General features: G+C 33.8%; 2 protein-coding genes across 6 annotated transcripts; both read left to right on the plus strand.

Annotated features, from left to right (window-relative positions):
• The first annotated feature begins 10,382 nt into the window (after nt 1-10,382).
• Nucleotides 10,383-14,236, plus strand: LOC110609693 (2-oxoisovalerate dehydrogenase subunit alpha 1, mitochondrial). Its single transcript, XM_021749465.2, has 9 exons — nt 10,383-10,854; nt 12,057-12,194; nt 12,289-12,471; nt 12,561-12,718; nt 12,808-12,907; nt 12,996-13,107; nt 13,238-13,377; nt 13,490-13,675; nt 13,780-14,236. Exons 1-9 carry the CDS (start codon nt 10,582-10,584, stop codon nt 13,945-13,947), a joined length of 1,458 nt encoding a protein of 485 aa, XP_021605157.1. The 5' UTR covers nt 10,383-10,581; the 3' UTR covers nt 13,948-14,236.
• Nucleotides 14,237-14,385: 149 nt separating this feature from the next.
• LOC110609692 (inactive protein kinase SELMODRAFT_444075) lies at nt 14,386-21,806 on the plus strand. Of its 5 annotated transcripts, none has more exons than XM_021749460.2 (11): nt 14,386-15,383; nt 15,879-16,012; nt 16,828-16,925; nt 17,602-17,915; nt 19,038-19,490; nt 19,578-19,738; nt 20,407-20,477; nt 20,564-20,711; nt 20,786-20,935; nt 21,081-21,126; nt 21,375-21,806. In XM_021749460.2, the coding sequence occupies exons 1-11, from the start codon at nt 15,212-15,214 to the stop codon at nt 21,392-21,394; spliced, it is 1,767 nt and encodes a 588-aa protein (XP_021605152.1). In that variant the 5' UTR covers nt 14,386-15,211; the 3' UTR covers nt 21,395-21,806. The 5 variants fall into 5 exon arrangements, with proteins under 5 accessions (XP_021605152.1, XP_021605154.1, XP_021605151.1 ...); XM_021749462.2 differs by lacking the exon at nt 21,375-21,806 and adding an exon at nt 21,234-21,371; XM_021749459.2 differs by lacking the exon at nt 21,375-21,806 and having other exon boundaries at nt 21,081-21,371.
• The last annotated feature ends 1,936 nt before the right edge of the window (nt 21,807-23,742 follow it).

The following is a 23,742-nucleotide window of genomic DNA, read 5'->3' on the forward strand; positions in this document are numbered from 1 at the left end:
ATTATTTTTAAAAAATTCTGGGAATTTAAACCAAACCCTTCTGGACCAGCATCAATTAGGATTTTTCAGCTGAAGTACTTAAATGGAGGTAAGAAAAATTTTATGTTTAAAAGATTCTTTTAGTTATCTTTAATGAAAAATAATAATAGTATTTTATGAAAAAAAATAAAAAAATTAACCACTAAATTCATATCATTATTAATTAAAAAATAAAATTTTAATAAATTTTATTTTTTTACCGTATCTTAGGCCGCGTCTTAGAGAAATTACATAAATGGGAAGACTTTTAAAATATTGAGAAAAAGAGTAAACACTGAAGCCCTCAATCCACTAAAAAAAAAACACTGTTATAAAACTGCAAGCCTCAATACAAGCCCAAAGAAAATGAAGCCCTAAGAAATTTGGTGATGCTCCAATACCCTTCATCCTAATCCAGCAGCCACTGCATCTTTATCAACGCCCCATCTCTGGCCACCAAGAGGGTTAGTCGTCGACGAAGCCTCTGCACAAGTAAATATCAATATTGGCTGCTGGATTTCCCCTGCTCAAACACCTGAAACATTGAGATAATAAGCAACAAAACACAGTAAAAGAACATGAAATTGTGGAGTGTAATTGAGTCGAACCGTTCGTAAATTATTTAAAGTTCAACTCGATAAAAGTTTAAGCAAGTTCGACTTAAGTTCTGAACGAGACAAAATCGAATTTAATTTTTAGATTTGTCTAATGAGCCAAATTTAAATTTCATAGTATTTGACTCTGTTACAATTATATAGAAAGTAAATATATTAATATAGGAAATAAATATTTAATATCAGGGATTGTATAATCGTAAACTTGATTTTCCTTCCTGTTTAGATACCATCTCTTATGTATAAATAGGTTGTAATCTCTATTGTGAAACATAATAAATATTATCATTCTACATTGTATCAGAGTCATTTTCGTAGAGATTTAATTTTTTTTTCTCTCTCGTCAAGTTTTAAAATTTTTGGAGACTTAGGGCTCCTATTCTTTTGTGTTACCCATTTAGGGTAATATTTGTCTCTTATCGTCCACCTAAGGAGGACGCCGAAGTTGTCTTACAATGCACTTGTCAGATCTGTGGTTCGTTTGCCGTTTGGGTGTTGGGTTATCATCCTTTAATTCGTTTGAAGGTAAAGGAATATAGAGTTTTGGTTGAAATGGTTTTTGACAATAAGACCCATATTATTAAAATTATCCCAACGTTTTCAGTAGCGGCTGAGACAGGTAAAACATGTCTTATTTCCTCTTCATATAAATGGGTCATTGATTCTGGTGTCACAGATCACATGACAGGTAATTCTCATATTTTTACTAGCTTCCGATCTCATAAAGCACATTCTCCTGTTATTATAGCTGGTGGGTCAACCTATAATGTTGAGGATTCTGAAACTGTTAAACCTACTCTTTCTATTACCCTATCATCTGTGCTAAGTTTATCTAATCTTGCCTTTAATTTAATATCTGTGAGTAAACTTACCAAAGACATAAATTGTTGTGTTTCCTTTTTTTTTCTGATCATTGACTCATTCAGGATCTTGTGACGAAGTAGATTATTGGTAAAGGATATATGTGTCTGGGGTCTCTACATTTTGGATGCATGGATGCCTCAGCCTGTTGCCTGCTCCAGTGTCGTATCTCCGTTTGAAGCACATTGTTGGTTGTGACACCCTTCTTTACCGGTTTTGAAGAAGTTATGCCCTCAATTTAATGAGGTATCTTTACTGGAATGTGAGTCATGTCATTTTGCAAAACATTATCGAATCTCTTTAAGTCCTAGAGTCAATAAACAAGCTGAGTCTGCTTTTGAATTAGTTCATTCATATGTTTGGGGTCCATGTCCGATTGGATCTAAGACTGGGTTCAGATATTTTATCACTTTTGTGGATGATTACTCTAGAATGACTTGGATTTATTTTATGAAGCATCGTTTATAAGCGTTTTCTCATTTTTCTGCCTTTTGTGCTGAAATCAAGATTCAATTTAATGTTTCTGTGAAAATTTTGCGGAGCGTCAATGCTAAAAAATATATGTCAGAATCATTCCAGGCTTATATGACTCAACATGGTATTCTTCACTAATCGTCATGTGTTGATACACCCGCTCAAAATGGGGTAGCTGAAAGGAAGAATGGATATCTTCTTGAAACTGCTAGAGCTCTATTGTTTCAAATGCAAGTTCCTAAACAATTTTGGGCTGATACTGTCTCTACTGCATGCTTTCTCATTAATCGCATGCCCTCCATAGTACTGAACGGTAATACTCCTTATAATGTCCTCTTTCCTAAGAAGCTATTATTTCCTCTTGAACCACGACTGTTTAGCAGTACTTGCTATGTTCGGGATGTCAGACCTCATGTGACTAAACTTGATCCTAAAACTTTGAAGTGTGTTTTCTTGGGATATTCTCACCTTCAGAAGGGGTATCGGTGTTACTCTCCAGACCTCAACAAGTATATAGTCTCAACAGATGTAGTCTTTTCCGAGAAAGTTCTTTTTTATCCTGTTGCACAAATATCTCCTGATCAAGAGGATGATGATGAGTGGCTCATCTATAGAATCATATCTGATGGTGGGACCTCTTCGAGTATTCCTTCTGCTGCACAATCTGATGGTAACATTCCTCCTAATACTCAGCCTCCTGTTAACCCGTCAGTTGTTCAAGTTTACTCTCGGAGACCAGTACCTGATGATACATGTCCCGCACTAGAATCTTCTTCGCCATCAGATCCACCACCGATTGACCTTGACCTCCCCATTAGTCTTCGTAAAGGTAAACGACAATATAAATATATCTATTCTGTTGCTAATTTTCTGTTTTATGACCACTTGTCTCCTTCTTCTACCTTCTTAATTGTCTCTCTAGATTCTATTTCTTTGCCTAAGACAATTAAAGAGGCCCTGACTCATTCTAGATGGCGTGATATAATGTTTGAGGAGATCAAGGCTCTAAATGTAAATCATACTTGGGAACTAGTTGATTTACTCTCTGGCAAGAAGGTTGTGGGTTGTAAATGAGTTTTTGCCGTCAAAGTCAATCTAGATTGCTCCATAGCGAGGCTTAAGGCCCGTCTTGTCGCTAAAGGTTATGCGTAAACCTATGGCGTTGACTATTCTGACACTTTTTCTCCTGTGGCAAAAATGACCTTAGTCCGCTTATTCATCTCCCTAGCTACTTCTCAGCATTAGCCTTTACATCAATTAGATATTAGGAATGCATTTTTACATGGTGACCTCCAAGAGGAGGTGTATATGGAGCAACCACCAGGGTTTGTTGCTCAGGGGGAATATGAGAAAGTCTGCCATTTGAAGAAATTTTTGTATGGTTTGAAGCAAAGTCCCCGTGCATGGTTTGGAAAGTTAAATGAAGTTGTTCAAACTTTTGGGTTGAAAAAAGCAAGTGTGACCATTCAGTCTTCTATAGAAATTCAGATACTGGTATTATTCTCCTTGTTGTATATGTTGATGATATTGTCATTATAAATTCTATATTATCTAAAAGGGACTCTGGACTCGGTATACTCTATAGTGATCATGGGCATACTGGACTTGAGTATTTTTCTGATGCTGACTGGGCGGAATCCAAAAGTGATAGAAGGTCAACTACAAGCTTCTGTGTATTTGTTGGAGGAAACCTAGTGTCTTGAAAAGTAAGAAGCAAAATGTGGTATCCAGATCCAGTGCCGACTCAGAATATAGGGTCATGGCTCAATCGACTTGTGAGATTTTGTGGATAAATCATCTACTGAAGGAAGTTGGTATGGATGTTGCATCACCCGCAAAACTTTGGTGTGATAATCAGGCTGCTCTTCACATTGCTTCCAATCCAGTATACCATGAACGAACTAAACATATTGAAGTTGACTGTCATTTCATTCGTGAGAAGATTCAAGAAAATTTAATCTCCACCAGTTATGTGAAGACATGATAGCAATTGAGTGATCTATTCACCAAAACTTTAAATGAGCCTCAAATAGAATATTTTTCTAACAAGTTGGGCATGATAAATATTTATGATCCAACTTGAGGGGGAGTGTTACAGATTATATAGGAAGTAAATGTGTTAATATGGGAAATAAGTATTGATAGATGGGTTAGTTATTTAATTTCAGGAATTATATAATTATAAACTTGATTTTTCTTCCTGTTTAGATACCGTCTTTTATGTATAAATAGGTTGTAATTTTTATTGTGAAATATAATAAATATTATCATTCTACAGACTCGTTAAAATTCGTGAGCTAAACTCGTTTCCGAATTAATGAGTAAACTTGCGAATATGATCGTGAACAGTATCCTTAAACATGCGGAAATTAATATCGTAAAATAAATAAACTCAAATTATACATACACTTTTATAAATTAAGTTTAAAATTTTTAAATATTCTTGAAACTTATAGATATTCGGATGATGTAAGAATTCTTTTTTATAAATTTGTGTGCTAATTTATATATATACTTATTTAACTAAAATTTATTAATTTTAAATTAAAAGTGACTATATATATAAATAAATTCAATTGTCTGGGAACTATTAAAAATTAAATTCGATAAAAATTTGACTCGTTTAAACTTATTTACTAAACTAGTTAAGTTTGAATTTGTTAATATTCAATTTAAATTTAAAAAAAATAAAATTTAAATTCGGTTCAAATTTGAAAAAATTTTAACGAATTAAATTTAACCTTTTTAAAATTTAGTTCGGATCAATCCATTTATAGTAGGGTGAACAATATTCGGTTCAAATCGAAAAAATCGATCGAATTGAATTAATTTAAAAATTCAGTTTAGTTTTTTTATTTATTTTGGTTTGGTTTGGTTTTTAATTTTAGAAATTTCGGTTATTTCAGTTCGGTTTGATTTTGATCAGAAAAAAATTGAAAAAACCGAACCGAATCGAATCGATTAGTGATAATAATACAGAGAAATTAAATCATATTAAAATTAAAATATTTTAATTAAATTTTAAAATATTAAAAATAAAGTGTAAAAAATAAAAAATTTATTAAAAATCAAAACTAATCAAATCAAACCGAATCGAATCAGATCGATTCGATTTAATTCAATTTTTGATTAAAATCAATTCGATTTGATTTTTATAAATATTACAATTTTAATTTTTAATTTATTTAATTCGGTTGGATTTTAAATCGAATGGAGAAAATGCTGACCCTAATTTATAGTCCATGAAATTGAGAATATTACCGGGCAAATCTGCAGAAGAGCTGGGGATTCAAGAAGCTTCAATATTTGCTCTGAATTAAATTTTTGTAAAATTTTAATTTCAAATAAAAAAATAATTGTGGTATGGTATTTGAATTATACCGAGTGTATAATTAATCTATTATATAATTTTAAAAAAATTTATATATTTATAAAAAAATAAATAAATTTTCACATGGGAGGAACATGTTACATGTTTTGATGCAAAACTCATTTTGAAAGTGAATAATAAGCAAAAAGAAAAATGAGGAAAATCACAGGCTGCACGTGGCTGTGGGCTTCATAAACGTGGAAGCTGTGTTCTGTTTCCTGGTTTGGCTGCTTCTGCCTAACATTTTTTTGCCCAATTAATGTCGTCTACCCTACTTCTCTCTCAACTCAAATCAATAATTCAATGTATTAAATGGAAAAAACTTGACGGATGAAATTGATAGAGTTATTGAAAATTTATTTTTACGCTTCTGATTTTTTTTTAAATAATGTATTTATTTTAAAAAAACATGTGAGGAGTAAATTAAATATTTTATCTTGTTGAAGGAAGCATTATAATTTTTCAAAAAATAAAAAAAATTGCCAATTAAATAAATAAATAAAATTTAACATTAAATACTTAAAATTTCTTAATTAAGTTATCTAAGTAAACAAGACTTAAATCCTTAGACCATAATGCAAAGTGAATTTTTTAGAAGATTTCAGATTTAAAAAAAAAAAACAATCTCTTAAATGGTAGGTTGAATTTCAAATTTAATTAACTATTTGAAGGGGACATATTTTAACACAACTCAAACCTTTTCTTTCCTCTTGCTCTCTTTACAAAAGTAGCCTAGAAGTTGCTACCATTATTTTCTTGATTGATAGGACTTTAAATTAAATCAATCAAATTGTTTATCAGCTAATTGATACTTGATTTAATAAAAATTTAATTTAATTTGATTTATTTTTATATGTTAATTTGTTTAGAAGTGATAAATGAAGTAATAGAATTCACAAAAATATTAATTTAATATTATAATAATAAATGACTAAATTTAATTAATTATTAAAAAGCAATTTATTTCAAATACGACTATTCTAATTAAAACTCGGCAACTATTATATTTATAACCAAGAGAAAAGAGAAAAGGCTCGACCTCAGGACAGATCGGCTTCAATCGGATAAACTCACCCTCTCAAACGTCAGGGTGGGTCTCCGTAAAAAAGTTACTGTTAAACAGTTACAATCCATCAATTTCCTTTATGTCTGTAATCACGAGATTCTCGACCAATTAGTCGGTGAAAATCCCTTATCAATAGACCGATCACATCATCATCGGATTATCAGGAAATATTAGATTTATCTCCATTTTCTTACTGCATAAAAGGAAAAAACTCACAAAGGCAAGAGGTACACCATTCTTTCACACCAATATTTCGAATTATAAACAATTCCTTACTCCTGCCTTGTTCTTGAGTTTACTGACTTGAGCATCAAAGTGGTTATCGTAGACACCAACCACCTCACTTTCTCCTTCTTATAGGTCTAGCCAATCACAACACAACTCTGGTATGTCCATGTCATAATTCTAGTTTCAACAATATTATTGGTTTCATTGTCGGGAAACCCATTGAACTTCATATATTTATTGGATTAAAACCGGTCTTTTATCTTTTTTTCTTTTAAAAAGAAATCTCTATTTTATTTTTAATGGCCGACAACTCACGAGCCGACAACTCACGAGCTGCTGATAAGGCTGCTATCGATGAAGATATTATCATTTCTTCCACTCCTGACAGTAGACAAAATACGACCTACGGTTAATGAAGCATATTTTAACAATCTGAGCATTGAGCAAATACTCCAGTTCAGAAGGTTGCACGTTATTTTTTAGCAATACAAAACTCGAAAAGAGGTGTCACTTGTGACTCCCAAGGGAAGGGAAGAAGTCTCCGAAAATACCCCAAGGAATTAGATGGAGGCAGTCCAAATATGTTCTAAAGGGAAGGATAAGTTCGAGGAAGGAGAGCCATCAGATGATGTTTCCAAGATGCTGGCTAGAAGCTGGAATGGGCTGCCCAAAGATGCCAGGAAGGATGGCAAGAGGACAAAAGGATGGGTCAGAAGCAAGGTCAAAAGCCAGAGAAGTTAGGGCATGAAGGAGATCATAGAAGTTACTTGATTTTTCGAGGAAGGAATGGCCGATTAGAAAAAATAACAAGAGGATCAGGTGACCTCTCGAACTCAATCGTAAAAAAGCTGAAAAACGAGAAAGAATCGGGTACTGCGATTTTCATGAAGACCACAAACATGTAACAAAGGAGTGCTGATAATTACAAGACGAGATCGAAAAGTTAGTAGGGAGCGACACACTTCGGAAGTTTATCAAAAAGAGTAGAAAAGATAGGAGACCCGAGCTCAAGGTAACAATTCCCAAAACCACTCCCTGACAGTGAACCTATGAGAGATTATTCATGTGATTGCAGGAGGACTAAGTGTTAATAGGGGTGGGTGGCCATAAGGAGAGTGTCACAAACGTTTAGCCCCTAAGTCAAACTCCGAGGTTTTGACATTGGTCAAGTTAGATGACCGAGTCTTTTGTTCTATTCTTGAAAGAAGGTAATTCGTGAAAAATGTTATAAATAAAACCATTACATATTCTTCAATATTTTCTTTTACCAGAAACGTTGGATGGATAAAAGCGTGAAAATAAAAACAAAGGTCACAAGGCCATCCGGACATGGGTCTCACATATATTCTAGGCATTAATCTGCAGAAACAAACATTCATAAACGACCACAAGGCCATTTGTGTAGGGTCCCACATAGCAAGATATCTCATGCTAGGTCACAAGATGAGTTCTGCTAGACCATCTAGGTGTCAATCCCACTAAAAGGCCATAAGGCCATCTGGGTATCGGTCCCGCATAACAAGGTATTTGATAATCGAGTGTCAGTCTTGCATTATCAGAAGATTCTAAGGCATTTGATTTCAGGACTCAAGACAGATACACGCCAGGCTGACCTACCGAATGTTAGTCCAACATCATGAGAACTTTCTAAGGCATTTGATGCTAGGTTTGAAGGCGGGTGCACGCCAGGCCGACCTTCTAGGTGTTAGTCCCGTTTCATGAGAAGATTCTAAGGCATTTGATGTCAAAAGCTTGTCTGGTTATAAAAGGCCAGGAAGCTCGTCAGACTATATAAGACCAAGGAGCTCACAAGGGTAGAAAAAATGCCCGAAAGCTCGTCAAGACTAGAAAAAGCCAAAAGAGTTCGTAAAAGCTAGAAAAATATCCGAAAGCTCGTTAAGGCTAAAAAAGACCAAGTAACTCGCAAAGGCTAGAAAAATACCTAGAAGCCTGTCATGGCTGTAAAAAGCCAAAGAGCTCGTCAGGGCTGAGAAAATGCTCGGAAGCTCGTCAAGGTTAGAAAAATGTCTGGAAGCCCGTTAGGACTGTAAAAAGCCGAGGAGCTCATCAGGGCTGAGAAAATATTCGGAAGCTCATCAAGGCTGTAAAAATACATGTAAGCTCGTCAAGGCATTTAATGCCAAAAAGCTCGTCGGGGCTAGAGAAAGCCACGGCAGGATTGAAAAATGCTCGGAAGCACGACAAAGCTGCAAAAAGCCCAGGAGCTAGTAAGGGCTAAAAAAGGCTCGGAAACTTATCAAGGCATTGTTATATCACTTGGATCAATTTTCGCCAAGGCAAGATCTTAAACATGACAAATCGATAGGACAAGTAAGAACAAAGTAAGGACATCATGTGCTCAACTCGGATAAATATAGCAAAATAACCTAGATCATAAAGACAATTATCGCTTTGAATCTAAAGAATCAAAGACCAGCCGGGGGACCTCTGATGCTATATAAGAACTTTTCAAAGTAAGCTGCAAGTTGTTACCATAAAATAGGGCCATATGATAAGGTGATAAGTGGTCCCACCCATAGACCGACTCCTAATCAAGACTTGGATGATCATTATGTTCAGAACCAAGAAAAAAGTCCCGGCCTCAGAATAGGTCGGTTTCAAATTGAATAGACTCACCCTCTCAAACGTTAAGGCGGATCTCCATAAGAAAGTTACCATTAAACAGCTACAATCCATCAATCTCCTTTATACCTGTGATCACGAGATTTCTGACTAATTAGCTGGTGAATATCTCTTATTAACAAGCCAACCATATTATCGTCGGATTATTAGGAAATACTATATTTATCTCCACCTTCTTACAGTATAAAGGGAAACGATCACAGAGACAAAATGTATACTCTTCTCTTACAGTATAAATGGAAACGATCACAGAGACAAAATGTATACTCTTCTCTTATAGTATAAAAGGAAACGATCACAGTCCTGCTCTATTTTGTAGTTTACTGATTTGAGCGTTGGAGTGAGGCGTCAACTACCTCACTTTCTCCTCTTTGCAGGTCTAATACAAATTAGAGTACAGTTTCAGTTCGAGAATTAGTTTCAGCAACATCAAATATCCTAAAATAAAAAATAAAAACACTATGTTGAAAAGGGTAATATACATTTACTCTTAACAAAAGTTGATTTGTACTTGTTCTTAAAAATAAGTTATTAATTTTTCCTATTTGACACGGATTGTTATATTTTTTATTTATACATTTAAATGGAAAGAAATAGTAAAACATAGAAGTAAGAATAAATATTTCTAATTACTATTTCAAAAAAAAATTCTAATTACCCAACCCTATTAGAATTGGAAGAAAAACCGTAAAAAGTACGTATAAATACTTTTTCTAGAGGTATTTATTAATTCTATATTCTCATTTTTCTATTTAATAATACTTATAATTAAATTACTATGCATAATTTATTTTACATAAATATATATATATTCATATAAAATGATTATTAAACGTATATAAAACTTATAAATTTATATAATAGATATCGTTTGATTGATGTAATTTAATTAAATAATTTTAAATTTTTAAGAAGTGTACAATTTTTATTTATTTAGTTCGTTATTTTTATTTTCTTTATTTATTATAAATGAAGTACTAATCTTCTAAACGATAACTCATTTGAACCAAATGCGTTGGAAAATAAAGCAACCCTTGGATTGGAACAAATGATACGTCAGATCCAGCGAAACCATGCATAGTCAATGGAAGAATTGACAGGAGACTATATCTTCTCACTCCCCATTCCATGATGTTTCTAACTCTCTCGTACCAATTAAGGGATGCATCCTACGTGTGGGACACGGCTGACATCCCCACCAAACTTTAAACACATCCATAAATTAGCGCTGCAGTTGTAAACCACCACCACCACCACCTCCTCCTCCTCCTCTCCTCCAACTCCTTCTCCTCCTTTTCCATTTTACCATGGCGATTTGGTTCACGAGATCAAGAAGCATCGCCTACTATTTAAAGAGAAAGATGAGTTTCATGGGAATTCTCAACCAACACTCTTGCACTAATCCTTATTTCGAATCTATTTGCTCTTCTTCATCATCATCGTCCAGAATCACAGATGCTGAGAATTCTTCAATTTCGTGCCACTCATCTGCCTTCCCTTTCTCGGTGCACCGGTTTGAATCTACCAAAGCCGCTGGCCAACTCGATCAGTTGTACTCCAGCGATGATGAAAGCAGTCAGGTAATACCACACCCTCCATTTTTTACTGTATATTAATTACTTTAAGTTTCTTCTGAATTAGCTTCTACGTAAAAAATTTATGGTGTGCAGATAAAATTCATAAATATATAATATTTTATTATTTTTTTAAAAAAATTATTGTTTAAATAGCAGTGGATAAGAGAGTTGATTTTTTTTTTAAATAAAATTAAGAATTTTATGCTCCGAAAAATTTAAGAAATTTTCTTAGAAAAGAGAGGATGTGTAAATTCCAAGCTGCTCTCAATTATTACATTAAAAAGAATTAGGAAAAGGAAAAAAGAAAATCAGAAGCTAATTTATTGTGGCGTTTAGTAATCATCAATCCCTTATCGGATAGGCTTCTTTTCCCTTTATGGGTTCTAATCCTTATCCACAGGCTTTGTCCAAATCTTTGGCAGAGCAGGAAGACAAGATTGTATTGAACTCTTTTTTTTTTTCTCTTTTTTTTCTTTTTTTTCCTTGAATTTAAGATCTCACGGTTTGATGCATTACCTGAATCAATCTATTGATATAATTAACTATTGTTTCATAAAATACTCTCTTGATTTCATAATTTTTATTATTTTAAAATTATTTTTTAAAAATATAATAATATATAAATTATTTATTATAATATTTAATAAAATTTAATATATTTAAAAAAATTATAATTAAATAATTATAATTTTAATATGTATAAAAAATAAAAAAATAAAAATTATCGGATGTGAGATTGATTGATGAACTTTTGAATTATATATGTGGAGGATGAGAAATTGGATGTCAAATTGTGAATTGGAGAAGCATTGTTTTGGTTCTTTTTCACCATTATCGAAGAAAGGGATTTATAATTGGAAGCATCTCACGTGAAATTGACACGTCAACTCATGGAATCTTGGAGCTTTTTTTTTTATTTTAATTATTATAACATGCTGAATGCGATATTTTCAATTAACCTTTTCTTAAAAAAAGTTGTAAAAGTGATTACACAATAGTACTATATTTTAAAAGAAAGTAATAAATAAAAATTAAAAAAAAAGAAGATTGTGGAATTAATTAATCGTAACGACAATGTCTTTCTAATATTATATAAAGATTAATATTATAATTTATTTATAAAAAAAAAATTAATATTGTATAATCTCTCTGCTCTTCTGCCAATGCCTGGTGAATCACAATTACTATGAACTTGTTTGTGTCAGAGCTTGGATTTTCCAGGAGGGAAAGTTGCGTATATTTCTGAAATGAGATTCATTTCTGAATCCAATCAGAAGAGAATACCATGTTACCGACTTCTCAATGACAATGGAGAGCTAATCAACGGCAGCGATTTTCACCAGGTAGCTCTCTCCATCCCCTCCAACAAAATCTCCTTCTTATTCTACAATGCCTGGGTGATCATTTATGACAGGATACAAAATGGTAATGCATCAGGTAACCGAGGAACTTGCAGTGAAAATGTACAGCAAAATGGTCACCCTTCAGCAGATGGATACCATATTCTATGAAGCACAGAGACAAGGAAGAATTTCTTTCTATCTCACTTCTGTCGGTGAAGAAGCAGCAAACATAGCATCAGCAGCTGCACTTGGTGCAGACGATGTTGTCCTTCCTCAGGTGATCTCTTTTTTCCTTTTTCTTTTTTCTTTTTGGTCCATTTCAGGCCAAGACATAGATTGCTTAATAATCATTTGATGAAATGCCAGTACCGGGAGCCTGGAGTTTTATTATGGCGTGGTTTTACACTTGAAGAATTTGCCAACCAGTGCTTTGGAAACAAAGCTGATTATGGGAAAGGCAGGCAAATGCCAATCCATTATGGTTCTAAAAAGCTTAATTACTTCACTGTTTCTTCACCTATAGCGTATGTATAGTAAATCTTGTCCATCTCCTCATTGCCATTTGATTTTGAATAAGCCTCTGATAGTTCTCACTGATATTTTTGCTTCTCAGTACTCAACTTCCTCAAGCTGTGGGTGCTGCTTATTCTCTTAAAATGGATAAAAAGGATGCTTGTGCAGTTACATATATTGGGGATGGTGGTACCAGTGAGGTAATGGCACCATTATTTCTCCAGTGTTTTCTCCCTGTAAGCTTTTGAGGTTTTCTATCCGATTTCTGATTGTTGACAAATTTTCTAGGGAGATTTTCATGCTGCCCTGAACTTTGCAGCAGTAATGGAAGCCCCTGTCATTTTTATCTGTCGCAACAATGGATGGGCCATTAGTACCCATATATCAGAGCAATTTCGAAGTACCATTTTAATCCTTCAATTGAAATCCATGATCAAATTATTTGCCAACCAAAAATAAATAGGCATGCAGAGTCTTTTAAGATCTTAGTTTTCAGTGGATGTTGTCTGATACAAGTCTCTGCTTGTCAGGCGATGGGGTTGTTGTTAAGGGTCAAGCTTATGGAATCCAAAGCATTCGGGTAGATGGAAATGATGCTCTTGCTGTTTATAGAACGATTCGTGCAGCTCGTGAAATTGCTATAAGTGAACAGAAGCCTATATTAGTTGAGGTGAGATTGAACTTCCTCCCAAAATTTTAGATGATCTTCAGAACTCATTTCCTGAAATTCCTGTTAGATTCTGCTGTACGTGTCTTTGTTAACAAGTGTTTTCCACTTTCAGGCCCTCACATATAGGGTAGGACATCACTCCACTTCTGATGATTCCACCAAGTATCGGCCTGTAGATGAAATTGAATATTGGAAAATGGCACGAAACCCTGTAAATAGATTTAGAAAATGGGTTGAAAGAAATGGCTGGTGGAGTGACAAGGAAGAATCAGAGCTCAGAAGCAGCATCAGAAAGCAGGTGAAACTCTAAGCAAAATATTCAATATTTAATCATTTGTAGACATCTTAACTTCTATTAAAAAATCTCTCCTTCTAAATAAATAAAAATAATTGTTGCTGCAGCTATTGCAAGCGATTCAAGCGGCAGAGAAAACACAGAAACCTGAACTGGGAAACTTGTTCTCTGATGTATATGATCATCCACCATTAAATCTCCAGGAACAAGAGAAACAGCTCAGAGAAACCATCAACAGACATTCACAAGACTTCCCGTCTGATGTTCCTATGTAGAATGTCTTGGCCAATAGTAAGAACTGAAAAACTGAGAGCATATTAAAGAAAATAGTGCTTCCGTAAAGTTTGAAAAATTGTTGTTACACAGAAACGTAAATAAATTTATCCCTTTTCTAAAGATGGTTAATTTACCTTTGTCACTTTCAAAGAGCAACTTCTGGCTTTTCTTTTGTAATAATATGCCAGATATAAGCATTTTCCAAGGAATGGGCATATTATGCTTAAATTTAATAGTGGATGCAATGAGCATATCCCATTAATGACATGGATGGAGCTTGATTTTTGGTAGTGTCGAATTGTTTCTGCTAAGGAATTAGGTTGCCGATATATTTTTATAATTGGGGTCTGATCTGTCATGATTTTAACAAAATCAACCATAGCAAGTGAAAGTATATATCCAAAACTTTGGAAATATGAAATCAAGGCAAAGTGGGATGTGTCCTAAAATCATTTCCATCTCGCCATGAACGCCGGCGAGAATACATCCATGGATTGTGAAAAATTGTAAATCTCTAAATTTTCATTCCTAAATAAGAAGGGAAAATTATTAATTTAAACATATAATTGGTAAAGACAAAAACATTTAAATATTTCACACCACACTTTTAAATAAATTATCGTCATTACCAATTTTATTTTTATATCAATAAGTGGAGACATTGTAACATTGCTCAACAAGAAAAGGTTGGTAATTTTTAAAATAAAGTAATGTAAACAATGGCATTTAACCAGACTTGTCCACTCTAAATAGAAATTTTCATTTCTATTCATTTCATTGCAGTGGGAGATCACTGTGCGCCAGTAACAGAAGGAAAGAACGAAGGTCATGTCAGGGACTGGGAGTTAGAACACGGAAACAAGAGCTCGGAGCAGATAATCCAAAAACCAACTTTGTCTTCAAGTCCTGTCACCCTTCTCATTGTTCTATTATCTTCGACGGCTGTTCATTTCCGGATAACTTTGTACCTTCTCAGGGTATATGCTTAATGGATAGTTCCTCGATATTCCACGAATCTGCTCACATTCTCCTACAATGCACGAATAAAGATATTCTTTCACTCTCAGAAACATCCGCTGTGACTCAACGCAGAGCTTCATTCATTGATGGCTGCTGGCCATTCTCAATCTTTCTTCCTTTCCATGTACCATCTTCCCTGTTACCCTTCGTTGTAACGCATTCACCCTGCCAGCACCCAGGAACTTTGCAAACACTAGCTGCATCATTGTGGTTATTTTTTCTTATCTTTTCTGGGGTTCTCCCATGGAGAGTCATCTTTCGCCTTCTCTTGTTGTTATCGCTTATGATGCCACTAAGGATCGTGGCGTGCACGAGCTTAAACGAACCATTGATGAAGTCAGAATGAGGGGTGACATTCTTCACGGAGGAGATAGACTTATTGTTCTTGGAGTTCTTCATAAAGTGCCTAATCCCAGTAAGTGTTTGATTTATTGTCTCTGTTTAACAGATTCATGGGCTTTTCGGTGTTTTACCTTTCGGCTCTTTTTCTTTTTTGGTACGTTAGTCTGAATTGTCAACTGGGTTTTGGAACAAAAGCATGTAGCCAGCACACTCTTAGTATTTTTTTTCATTACAGCTTGAATTACTAATTCTGGATGTGCAGACTGGCGGTTCTCTTATGTCTATTATTATAAAATTCTTCTATATATGCAAAATCCCCACATAAATTCGTTCATTTTACCCTTTTATGATTTATTATACCAAGTGCTTTCTTTGTGACACATTGCAAGTAGAAAAGATACACAAGTAAAATATTAATGTTGTTTGCAAAATCTTCAAGTATGAGACAACTTGCTGGTGTACGAGAGAAAAACATGACTTGGGAAACTGGAGAACCAGCTTTATATTGGGTTACCAAATCAAAGCATGCTCTGATTTCCTTCATTTTTGTATATGTGGGGTGGCATAGTGGGGTACATGAAAGTATGCCCTGATTCTTTTGGTGGAGCAAGCGCTCGTGTCGTGGAAGAGGAAGTTACAAAGAGAATTGATGTATATGTAAACATGCTCCTACAAAGTGCTGAAGTTTGTGAAGATGAAAGGGTATGTATGCAAGGGTAATTAATACATAACAGATATTTTTATGTGGTTATGTACTTTCTCTTTTGCATTTGCTAATTAGGTTATTATCTGCATCTATGATCTTTCATTTGTTTGATTATTTTGCAATTGCAAATATACTTTGGCCTTTGCCAGTTTCTAATTGCTCTGAACCTTACTTTTGGCAAAAAGAGAAGAAAAAGGGGAAAAATCTCCTCTCTTTATGGCCAAACAATAAACTACATTTTATATTGGACTAGCATTTAATTTTGATAAGGGACATGCTTTTAAAGATATTTTTCAATCTTTGTGCTATATCCACATAAGTGATGCTTGCACTTATAAACAGTAACTTCTAATTACTTTTGAACATAATGATGAATGCATGTGAAACCTAGGGCTAGACCGGTATGTACTTATCACCCTACTGCTAGAAGGCAGCTGGTTTATGCATGATTAACAACTCTAAAGAAAATTGTCTTGTGAAAATGATCTGCATCCAAGATGGTGGACAGTACAATTCATGCTCCTGAGGATAAGTATGGGTTTACTAATTTATTTACCATGCTCTAGGGAAATTGTATGTCAGTCCTACTAGATGTTCTGTGTGTTCAGCTATCTAGCAGTTTCCAGATGTATTGAGTTGAGAATGATATTTCTGTCTTACTGTACTTTTTTCAAAAATAAAAGTGAAACTTGAAGGTGAAGTGCATTATATGCCCTTGCTGAAAAATCCTCAAAACAATTGTAGTTAGAAGTGTAAAAGTGCAAATTATGTTTGCATCTTTTCTGACTCCTATTTTGCTTTCAAAACATAGGTCACTATTGAAGTTAAAATTACAGCAGGAACTCCCATGAAGCAGGTCATTCTTCAAGAAGTTGTACATTACAAAGCAACTTGGGTCATACTGGATAGGTAGTGATTCCTTCTTAGTATTTCAAGAAAAAAAAAAAACTGGGTTAGCATTTGCTTTTAGGTTCATTTTTCTGTGACTGGTTTGAACTAGAGATTCACTTTCCTAGGGACAACTCTACAATTACTAAGGTAGAACTCATTAGTTAATTGGTTAGAATTTTAAATTTCACTGGTGCTTGGTGGTGACTTTTGTGTTCCAACTATTTGACCATGAGTTTTGACACCTCAAAGTGTACCATTCCGTTTTATGATGAGTCTTGTTTATGGCAGCATCAGAATAGTTTTCAAGGAATCACCAAAAGTCAAGTTTCATGAAATTTCTGTATATGTTGTTTATATATATTCCTTTCTTTTTTTTTCACCTATTTTAATTACTAACGATCAAAGTTACTTGTTTATAACTAATGCTTCTCTGTGGATATATATTATTTTTATGACAGCATCAGAATTATTCTTCCAGGAGTTACGAAAAGTCAAGTTTCATGGAATTTCTATAAAGCTGTTTATACAATTTATGTTATTTTTTCTCCTATTTACTAAACATCCAAGTTAATTCTTCCTAGATAATTCTCCCACTGTGGATATATGTCATTATTGAGTGTTCTTCTTCATCTTATTTATTTATTTATTATTTTTTAAATTTCTCGGCTAACTAGTAATGTATTTATCTGAACAGGCACCTTAGAAGGGATTTGAAGTTTTATCTTAAACAGATACCTTGTAAGGTTGCATTAATCCAGGATAACTTATCTGTGCAACTTAAGAGATCTCACTCCGCTAACGAAACAGATCCTGTAGAACATAAGTCTTTCTATTCCATGTCTAAACCTGTGCTGCTGTTGAATTGTCAAGGTGGTGAAACTGATGGGCAGTCTGTTATCTCCTGCAGAAGCTACTCGTTGTCTACTAACTCCCTTGAAAGTTATGATATGCAAAGGGCCAATTTGTTACCTTCATATTCACATGGATTACGTGAACAACATAAATCAGGTAATCAATCTCAGTATATCTTCTTGGTATGCATAATGATTCGCTAATATCCTGAACTGTATCCATGTGTATGGTTGCGTGATAAGGCTCCACCATTTTAAATATATGAATTGGATCCAAGCCTCCTTCCTAATTTCTTAACTTCAACAATATGTTTTTATCCCACAATGCTTCAGAAAGAGCCAGAGTCTTTCCTTCCTCTGAAAAGAGCTTTTCTGAGTTATTTTCTTGTTCAATAAAATCTCTGAGGACTTCACTCGCTTCAAAATTGAAACCCAACCACCAAGGGTCAAAGTAAAATTCTTTTCTTTTGCTTGAAATAACTTGCATGAAATTCTGGTAATAAATCATCAATTTTTAAGCCGATAAAACAGTTGGCTTCTGTGTTGCCATTTCTGCTGCATACTCTCATAACATTTGACAAGGGTTTTACAACTGCCAGCAGGGCACAAAAAAACATCTAGAGGTTTTTCGCTGTTTCTTTCATAAGTTTGCATATGCAAACAATGAGCATACCCAAACCATGTAGTAGGTTTATATGACATGATTGTTTCCAACACCATTTATATATAAAATCTTCATTCACAAGCTCATCCTCAGAAAGAAAAATAGTTTGTTTCTTATTTTTATTTTCTTAGATGGCTTTCCACAATGTATGCTTGTTCCAAAATGTGGACTTTTTGGTCAGCACAGTTTTGGGATTAGGTGAAAATAGAAGACAACTATAAACAGATTGACTAGATTATGGCCAGCAGAAAATAGATGGTTACAAGTGTCCAATATGAAAATATTAGCTTTATCATGTTGATTAATGAAGGCAATTTACGTTTAGGATTCCGAGAAAGTTTATAACCATACTTCTATTGCAGAAATATGTGCTTAATGTATTGATTAACATGATCATAGCTCTCATTTCTGAACAGCAGCGAGGAATAGCCATTTATTGGATATATTTTCATGATTGCTATGATGATAGATTACATTCATTTCCTCATTGCTTGCTTTCAACGGTAATATAACTTCAGTCAGCCAGCATACTTCTTTGTTAGTTAGTTTCTCAAAAAAAAAAACAAACGATGCTGATACCTTTTATTGTGGATTCATTTCCTTAAATCTGAAAAGACAAAATATTGTCTTTTCCAGGTACATACAACAAATCAGAAATTAACCATCTGGCTCTCAATAAAACTTTCTCTCGTCGTCACACAATGGAAGCTCCTATTCTTTGTGCTGCATGTGGGGCAAGCACTGAACTGTATATCAAGGATGCAATGAGATTCACTTTTTCCGAGATTCAGCTTGCAACAGAGGATTTTTCAAAGGAGAACTTATTAGGTGAAGGTGGCTATGGACATGTATATAAGGGTGAGCTTAAAGATGGGCAGCTAATTGCAGCAAAGGTACGCAAAGAAGCAAGCACACAAGGCTTTGCAGAATTTCAGTCTGAGGTATATGTCTTAAACTTAGCCCGCCATAAGAACATAGTCATGCTATTGGGTTTTTGCTGTAAGGAGAACCTTAACATCCTGGTTTATGAGTATATCTGCAACAAGTCTCTGGATTGGCATTTATTTGGTAAGAAACTTCCAATTTGGTTCAAATCTTGCTAATTGTTTGGTTGACTCATCTTCTTTTCCTCTGCTGAAATTTTTAACCTCACAGATAAGGCGGCAGATATTATTGACTGGCACCAAAGGTATTCTATTGCCACTGGGACTGCAAAAGGGTTGCGATTTCTGCATGAAGAATGCCGTGGTGGTCCTATCATTCATCGAGACGTGCGACCTGGCAATATATTGCTTACACATGATTTTGTTCCAATGGTAAATTTCTGGGCCATAATATCCTATGCATACACTGTGTTCGTTGCCATATCTTTGTCCCCATGCATTTCTTCATGTATTTTAGCTTTGAGCATATGCTTATGCAATCTGTTATTTTGTAAAATCTGTGCATATGCTAACTGTGATAAAGGCAGTAATTTTATCTTTCTTTCTCATTTGTACTGTTACTCTTCCATCTTGGCTGTCATCTGAATGTAGCTTTTCCGACCATCTTCAAGTGGACTGGGATTGAGCGTCCAACTTAATTTCGTTAGTTATATCCCCTAGTCAATTATAGTTTGTCTCAAAATTCTGAGCTACAAAAACTTGAACCTTTACCCCTGAAGTTCATATACAGCCATTTGCGAGTAGATCTATAAAAAGCTTGCCCAGAAATAACTAAGCCAGATAAGGTAAACCATGCCTGTTTTTATATATTAATTCTGATGGGAAATCAATATTCTGTCTTAAATTTTGATATTAAAAAGAGAGATTAGGGACCTGATAATGTGTTGCCAGGAGGAGCAGCAGGGGTCTAGCTGAACTTTTTAATATTTTAATCCATTCTTGATTAAGCCTTATTGGATTTATAATAGAATTTAGAGATTGGGTTAGAGAGTTGATTTAAAGGATCATTCAAGCTATTGGAATGATTTTTCTCTCCACAGCTGGGGGATTTTGGCCTTGCCAGATGGAAGACCACTGATGAGGTGCAAACAAGGGTACTTGGCACACTGGGGTATGCCTCCTATTCTGATGTTGAAACACATTTTCTATGCCTAGTATGTCTGGTTAAACAATCTCAAAATGGCATTTTCCAATTAGGTATCTTGCTCCAGAGTATGCAGAAAATGGTATTGTTTCCGTGAGAACAGATGTCTATGCATTCGGCATTATTCTCTTGCAACTAATCTCAGGACAAAAAGTAGTTGATCCAAAAAGAGAGAAAGGACAACAATCACTTCGACAGTGGGTACGTCAGTGTTTAGTTTTAGTATCTTTTTGTTTGAAAGCAAGTTATGCTTATACGTTTAAGATGGATATTAGGCAGAACCACTGATTGAGAGGCTTGCTCTGCATGAACTCATTGATCAACGTATAAGCGATTCATATGACACATATGAATTGTACCTCATGGCTAAAGCAGCATTACTATGCATACAAAGAAACCCTGAAATGCGACCATCAATGGGAGAGGTAGATGAATTTTTATAGTTTTAGGTAGATTATAGACCAGAAAGTTTGATATCTTCCAGATTCCAATTAATCTTATCTGGTTCATTTCTGTTTATGTTTCTCCACTATTCAGTAGCAACTAAATTCTGGTTCTTGATTGTTACAGATTGTGCGTCTTCTTGAAGGAGAAAACAACCACATTCATTATTTGGGTGAACAAGTGTTATCTCATTATCATGCAAGGAAATGAAGAGGTTGAAGATGCACGTTTTTGTTTTATAGATTTATTTCTACTTTGTTTTTGGTTTTTCTCTTACAGCTTCCTCAAATTCCTAGTGAGGGTTCTTTGGAGGAGGCACTCTGCTTGAAGCCTCACTTAAGATATATGTTCATTCTCTAATTGAAATAAAAGCTCATGTATTATTTCCATTTCTTTTAAAATGAATATCATTTCACTTAGGAGGGGAAGCCAATCAATAGTGGCAGTAGTTACAATGAAGAAGACAGAGATGATATAGCAAATCTTTCAAGAGGAACTGTGAGCTAGGTTCAGCTCTACTAAATATGAAGATTTTGATGAAGCCTTGTCCAAAATAAGCAACCTGGCTTATTACATAACTACCAACATGAGTTTGAAAGATTGTGCAATCGAATTCAAGAATAGTCACAGAAAGCATTGCTGAGAACTTTTATAGCATGACCAAAGATAGCTTATGAGATACAAATATTTTGACCCAGGCTTGTGCATGAAGCCATGAATTCTATGCAGGCGGAATGTGACTTGAGATGTGGCTAAAGCTTGCCGATTTATTTTATAGTTTGTTTACTTTCTATGTAGTTTGTTTTATGTATTAAATGATCCATTCAGTTATGAAACAAAGGCAAGCTTATACTCCAACCAAAAACGAATACAATTTAAACTCAAACTCTCTTCAGTTTTCATTGATACCCACACACATCCTCCCAAGGAAATCAGGAGGAGGGAAATCTATACAGGCATTGGTATTAATTTAGAACCTCTAGTCCACCAATTTTTTCCCTTTTTTGGCCAATGCAAAGGAGATGAGGGATTGGGTGTCGTGCGGGCTAAGCTCGTGAATGCACAGAGGCTTGTGATGGTATTACTTGTTTGTGTAGGCAAGGCATAAATTTGGTTGCAAGCTAAATGAAGTATGAGGTTTGGTTCTACCTGGTGTTATGCCTTTGATTCTGGACATTGTCCATTGGAGTTGTGACTTAGTCAAGAATATATGGTTTAGCTTGGAATGAATTTATGTGCTAAAAGAAAATAGACCAAATAAGAAGAAAAAGGATAGCTTGTGATAATAACCAGTTCTTCCTTAATTAGGTAGTTGGAAAACATGTGATCCAACCGGAAATGATAGATAATTGAAGGCATCTCTGTTCTGGAGTATGATGAAAGTAAACAAATTTTTTTATTTTTAATAAGGAATTTATATAATTTTTATTTATTACAATGAAATTGTTTTAAATTAATTTTTTACAAAATTCTTAATTTTATATCGAAAATGAGTGATAATTAAAGGAAATTCCAATTTTCTATTTTTGAGTTATATTGACACTTATTCATCAATTGTGTCATTGAGCCACATATTTTATCTTTTTAAAATAATAAAAAAATTAAAAAGTTTATTAATTTCTTTTTACTATTTATTTATTTATTTTTTCACATGCTATAAAGGTCAATGTGCAGTAGGGAAATATGAAACACGCATTGAAGGTCAAGGTCTAAAAGAAATTCAAACATGGAACTTTAAGGAGTGAATTTTAACTCGATAGTATTATAGTAATATTTAAGATTGTAAAAAAAATAAAATATGCTTTTAATATTTAAAATTAAACATTAAAGAGCTAAATTTGTTAAAAACAATGGATATTCAACTCTGAATCAGCCCTTTAAATTCGTTATTGATTATTGTTGGCTCAATTATTGAGTTTGGTATTGCTAAGAAGAGAGAAGAAAGAAGGAGTGAAAAAGACAACCACATTCCATAATCTACTTTATATATGTTTCTGTAGGGAAATGGAAGAGTGAGTATTCCAATTTGAGTCTAATTTGTTTGATTGGAATAATTTAATTAAAAAATTTTAAATTTTTATAAAATTTTAAATTTTTATAAAATATTAAAATTTTATTTATTTGGTTATTATTTTTACTCAGTTTAAATCAAATAAGATGTTATATTTAAGGAATGAATTAAAGAAGGCTAATTTATTATATGTTAACTGCAAAACAGCAATAAAAAGTTTAATTAATTGATTAAAAGATTAGATGATAAAGAGAATGTACCTAGACAAGTAGCACTGCCCAATTCACTGAGCAATGTTTTTTGAGATGATAAAAGCGTTCATCCCTCAATCAAAGCTTTGTTTCCCCTTAAGCTTTAGTGGATGAAGATATTGCCACAATTCATGATAATATTGAATATTTTTAATTATACAATATAATTTTTTTTTTTAAATCCATCAAATTACTAATCCCACATTCATCTACACACATGACATTACATTTAAAATTATTATTAAAAATATTTTTAAATATAATATTTAAATAATTTAAATGTAAATACGACAAAAATTGATAATGTTTAGAGGAATATTTTATCTAATAATGATGTGACACAGCAAGTTGCGTCTTAAAATCACTTCAAAATCAATCAATCATTGGTTCAAAATTAAATAATTTTCTCTCCAAAATATTTACAAGCAATAAAAGATGTGAGAAAGTGTGGATGAGGATGGTCAAACTTTGTTCCCCTTTAGTGGAAGAAGATAAAACTCACAAAGATGGGATAAAATAATTTAAT

The sequence above is a fragment of the Manihot esculenta genome, chromosome 2, assembly GCF_001659605.2.
Source record: "Manihot esculenta cultivar AM560-2 chromosome 2, M.esculenta_v8, whole genome shotgun sequence".
NCBI lineage: Eukaryota > Viridiplantae > Streptophyta > Magnoliopsida > Malpighiales > Euphorbiaceae > Manihot > Manihot esculenta.

Excerpts from the sequence above, each read along its gene's own strand:
- LOC110609693 (XM_021749465.2), top strand. The coding sequence starts at position 10,582 with ATGGCGATTTGGTTCACGAGATCAAGAAGCATCGCCTACTATTTAAAG. Across the intron at positions 10,855-12,056 it reads GCGATGATGAAAGCAGTCAG|AGCTTGGATTTTCCAGGAGG; the intron begins GTAATACCACAC and ends TGTTTGTGTCAG. Across the intron at positions 12,195-12,288 it reads ACGGCAGCGATTTTCACCAG|GTAACCGAGGAACTTGCAGT; the intron begins GTAGCTCTCTCC and ends GTAATGCATCAG.
- LOC110609692 (XM_021749459.2), top strand. The coding sequence starts at position 15,212 with ATGGAGAGTCATCTTTCGCCTTCTCTTGTTGTTATCGCTTATGATGCC. Across the intron at positions 16,013-16,827 it reads AAGTTTGTGAAGATGAAAGG|GTCACTATTGAAGTTAAAAT; the intron begins GTATGTATGCAA and ends TTCAAAACATAG. Across the intron at positions 20,712-20,785 it reads AACAATCACTTCGACAGTGG|GCAGAACCACTGATTGAGAG; the intron begins GTACGTCAGTGT and ends GATGGATATTAG.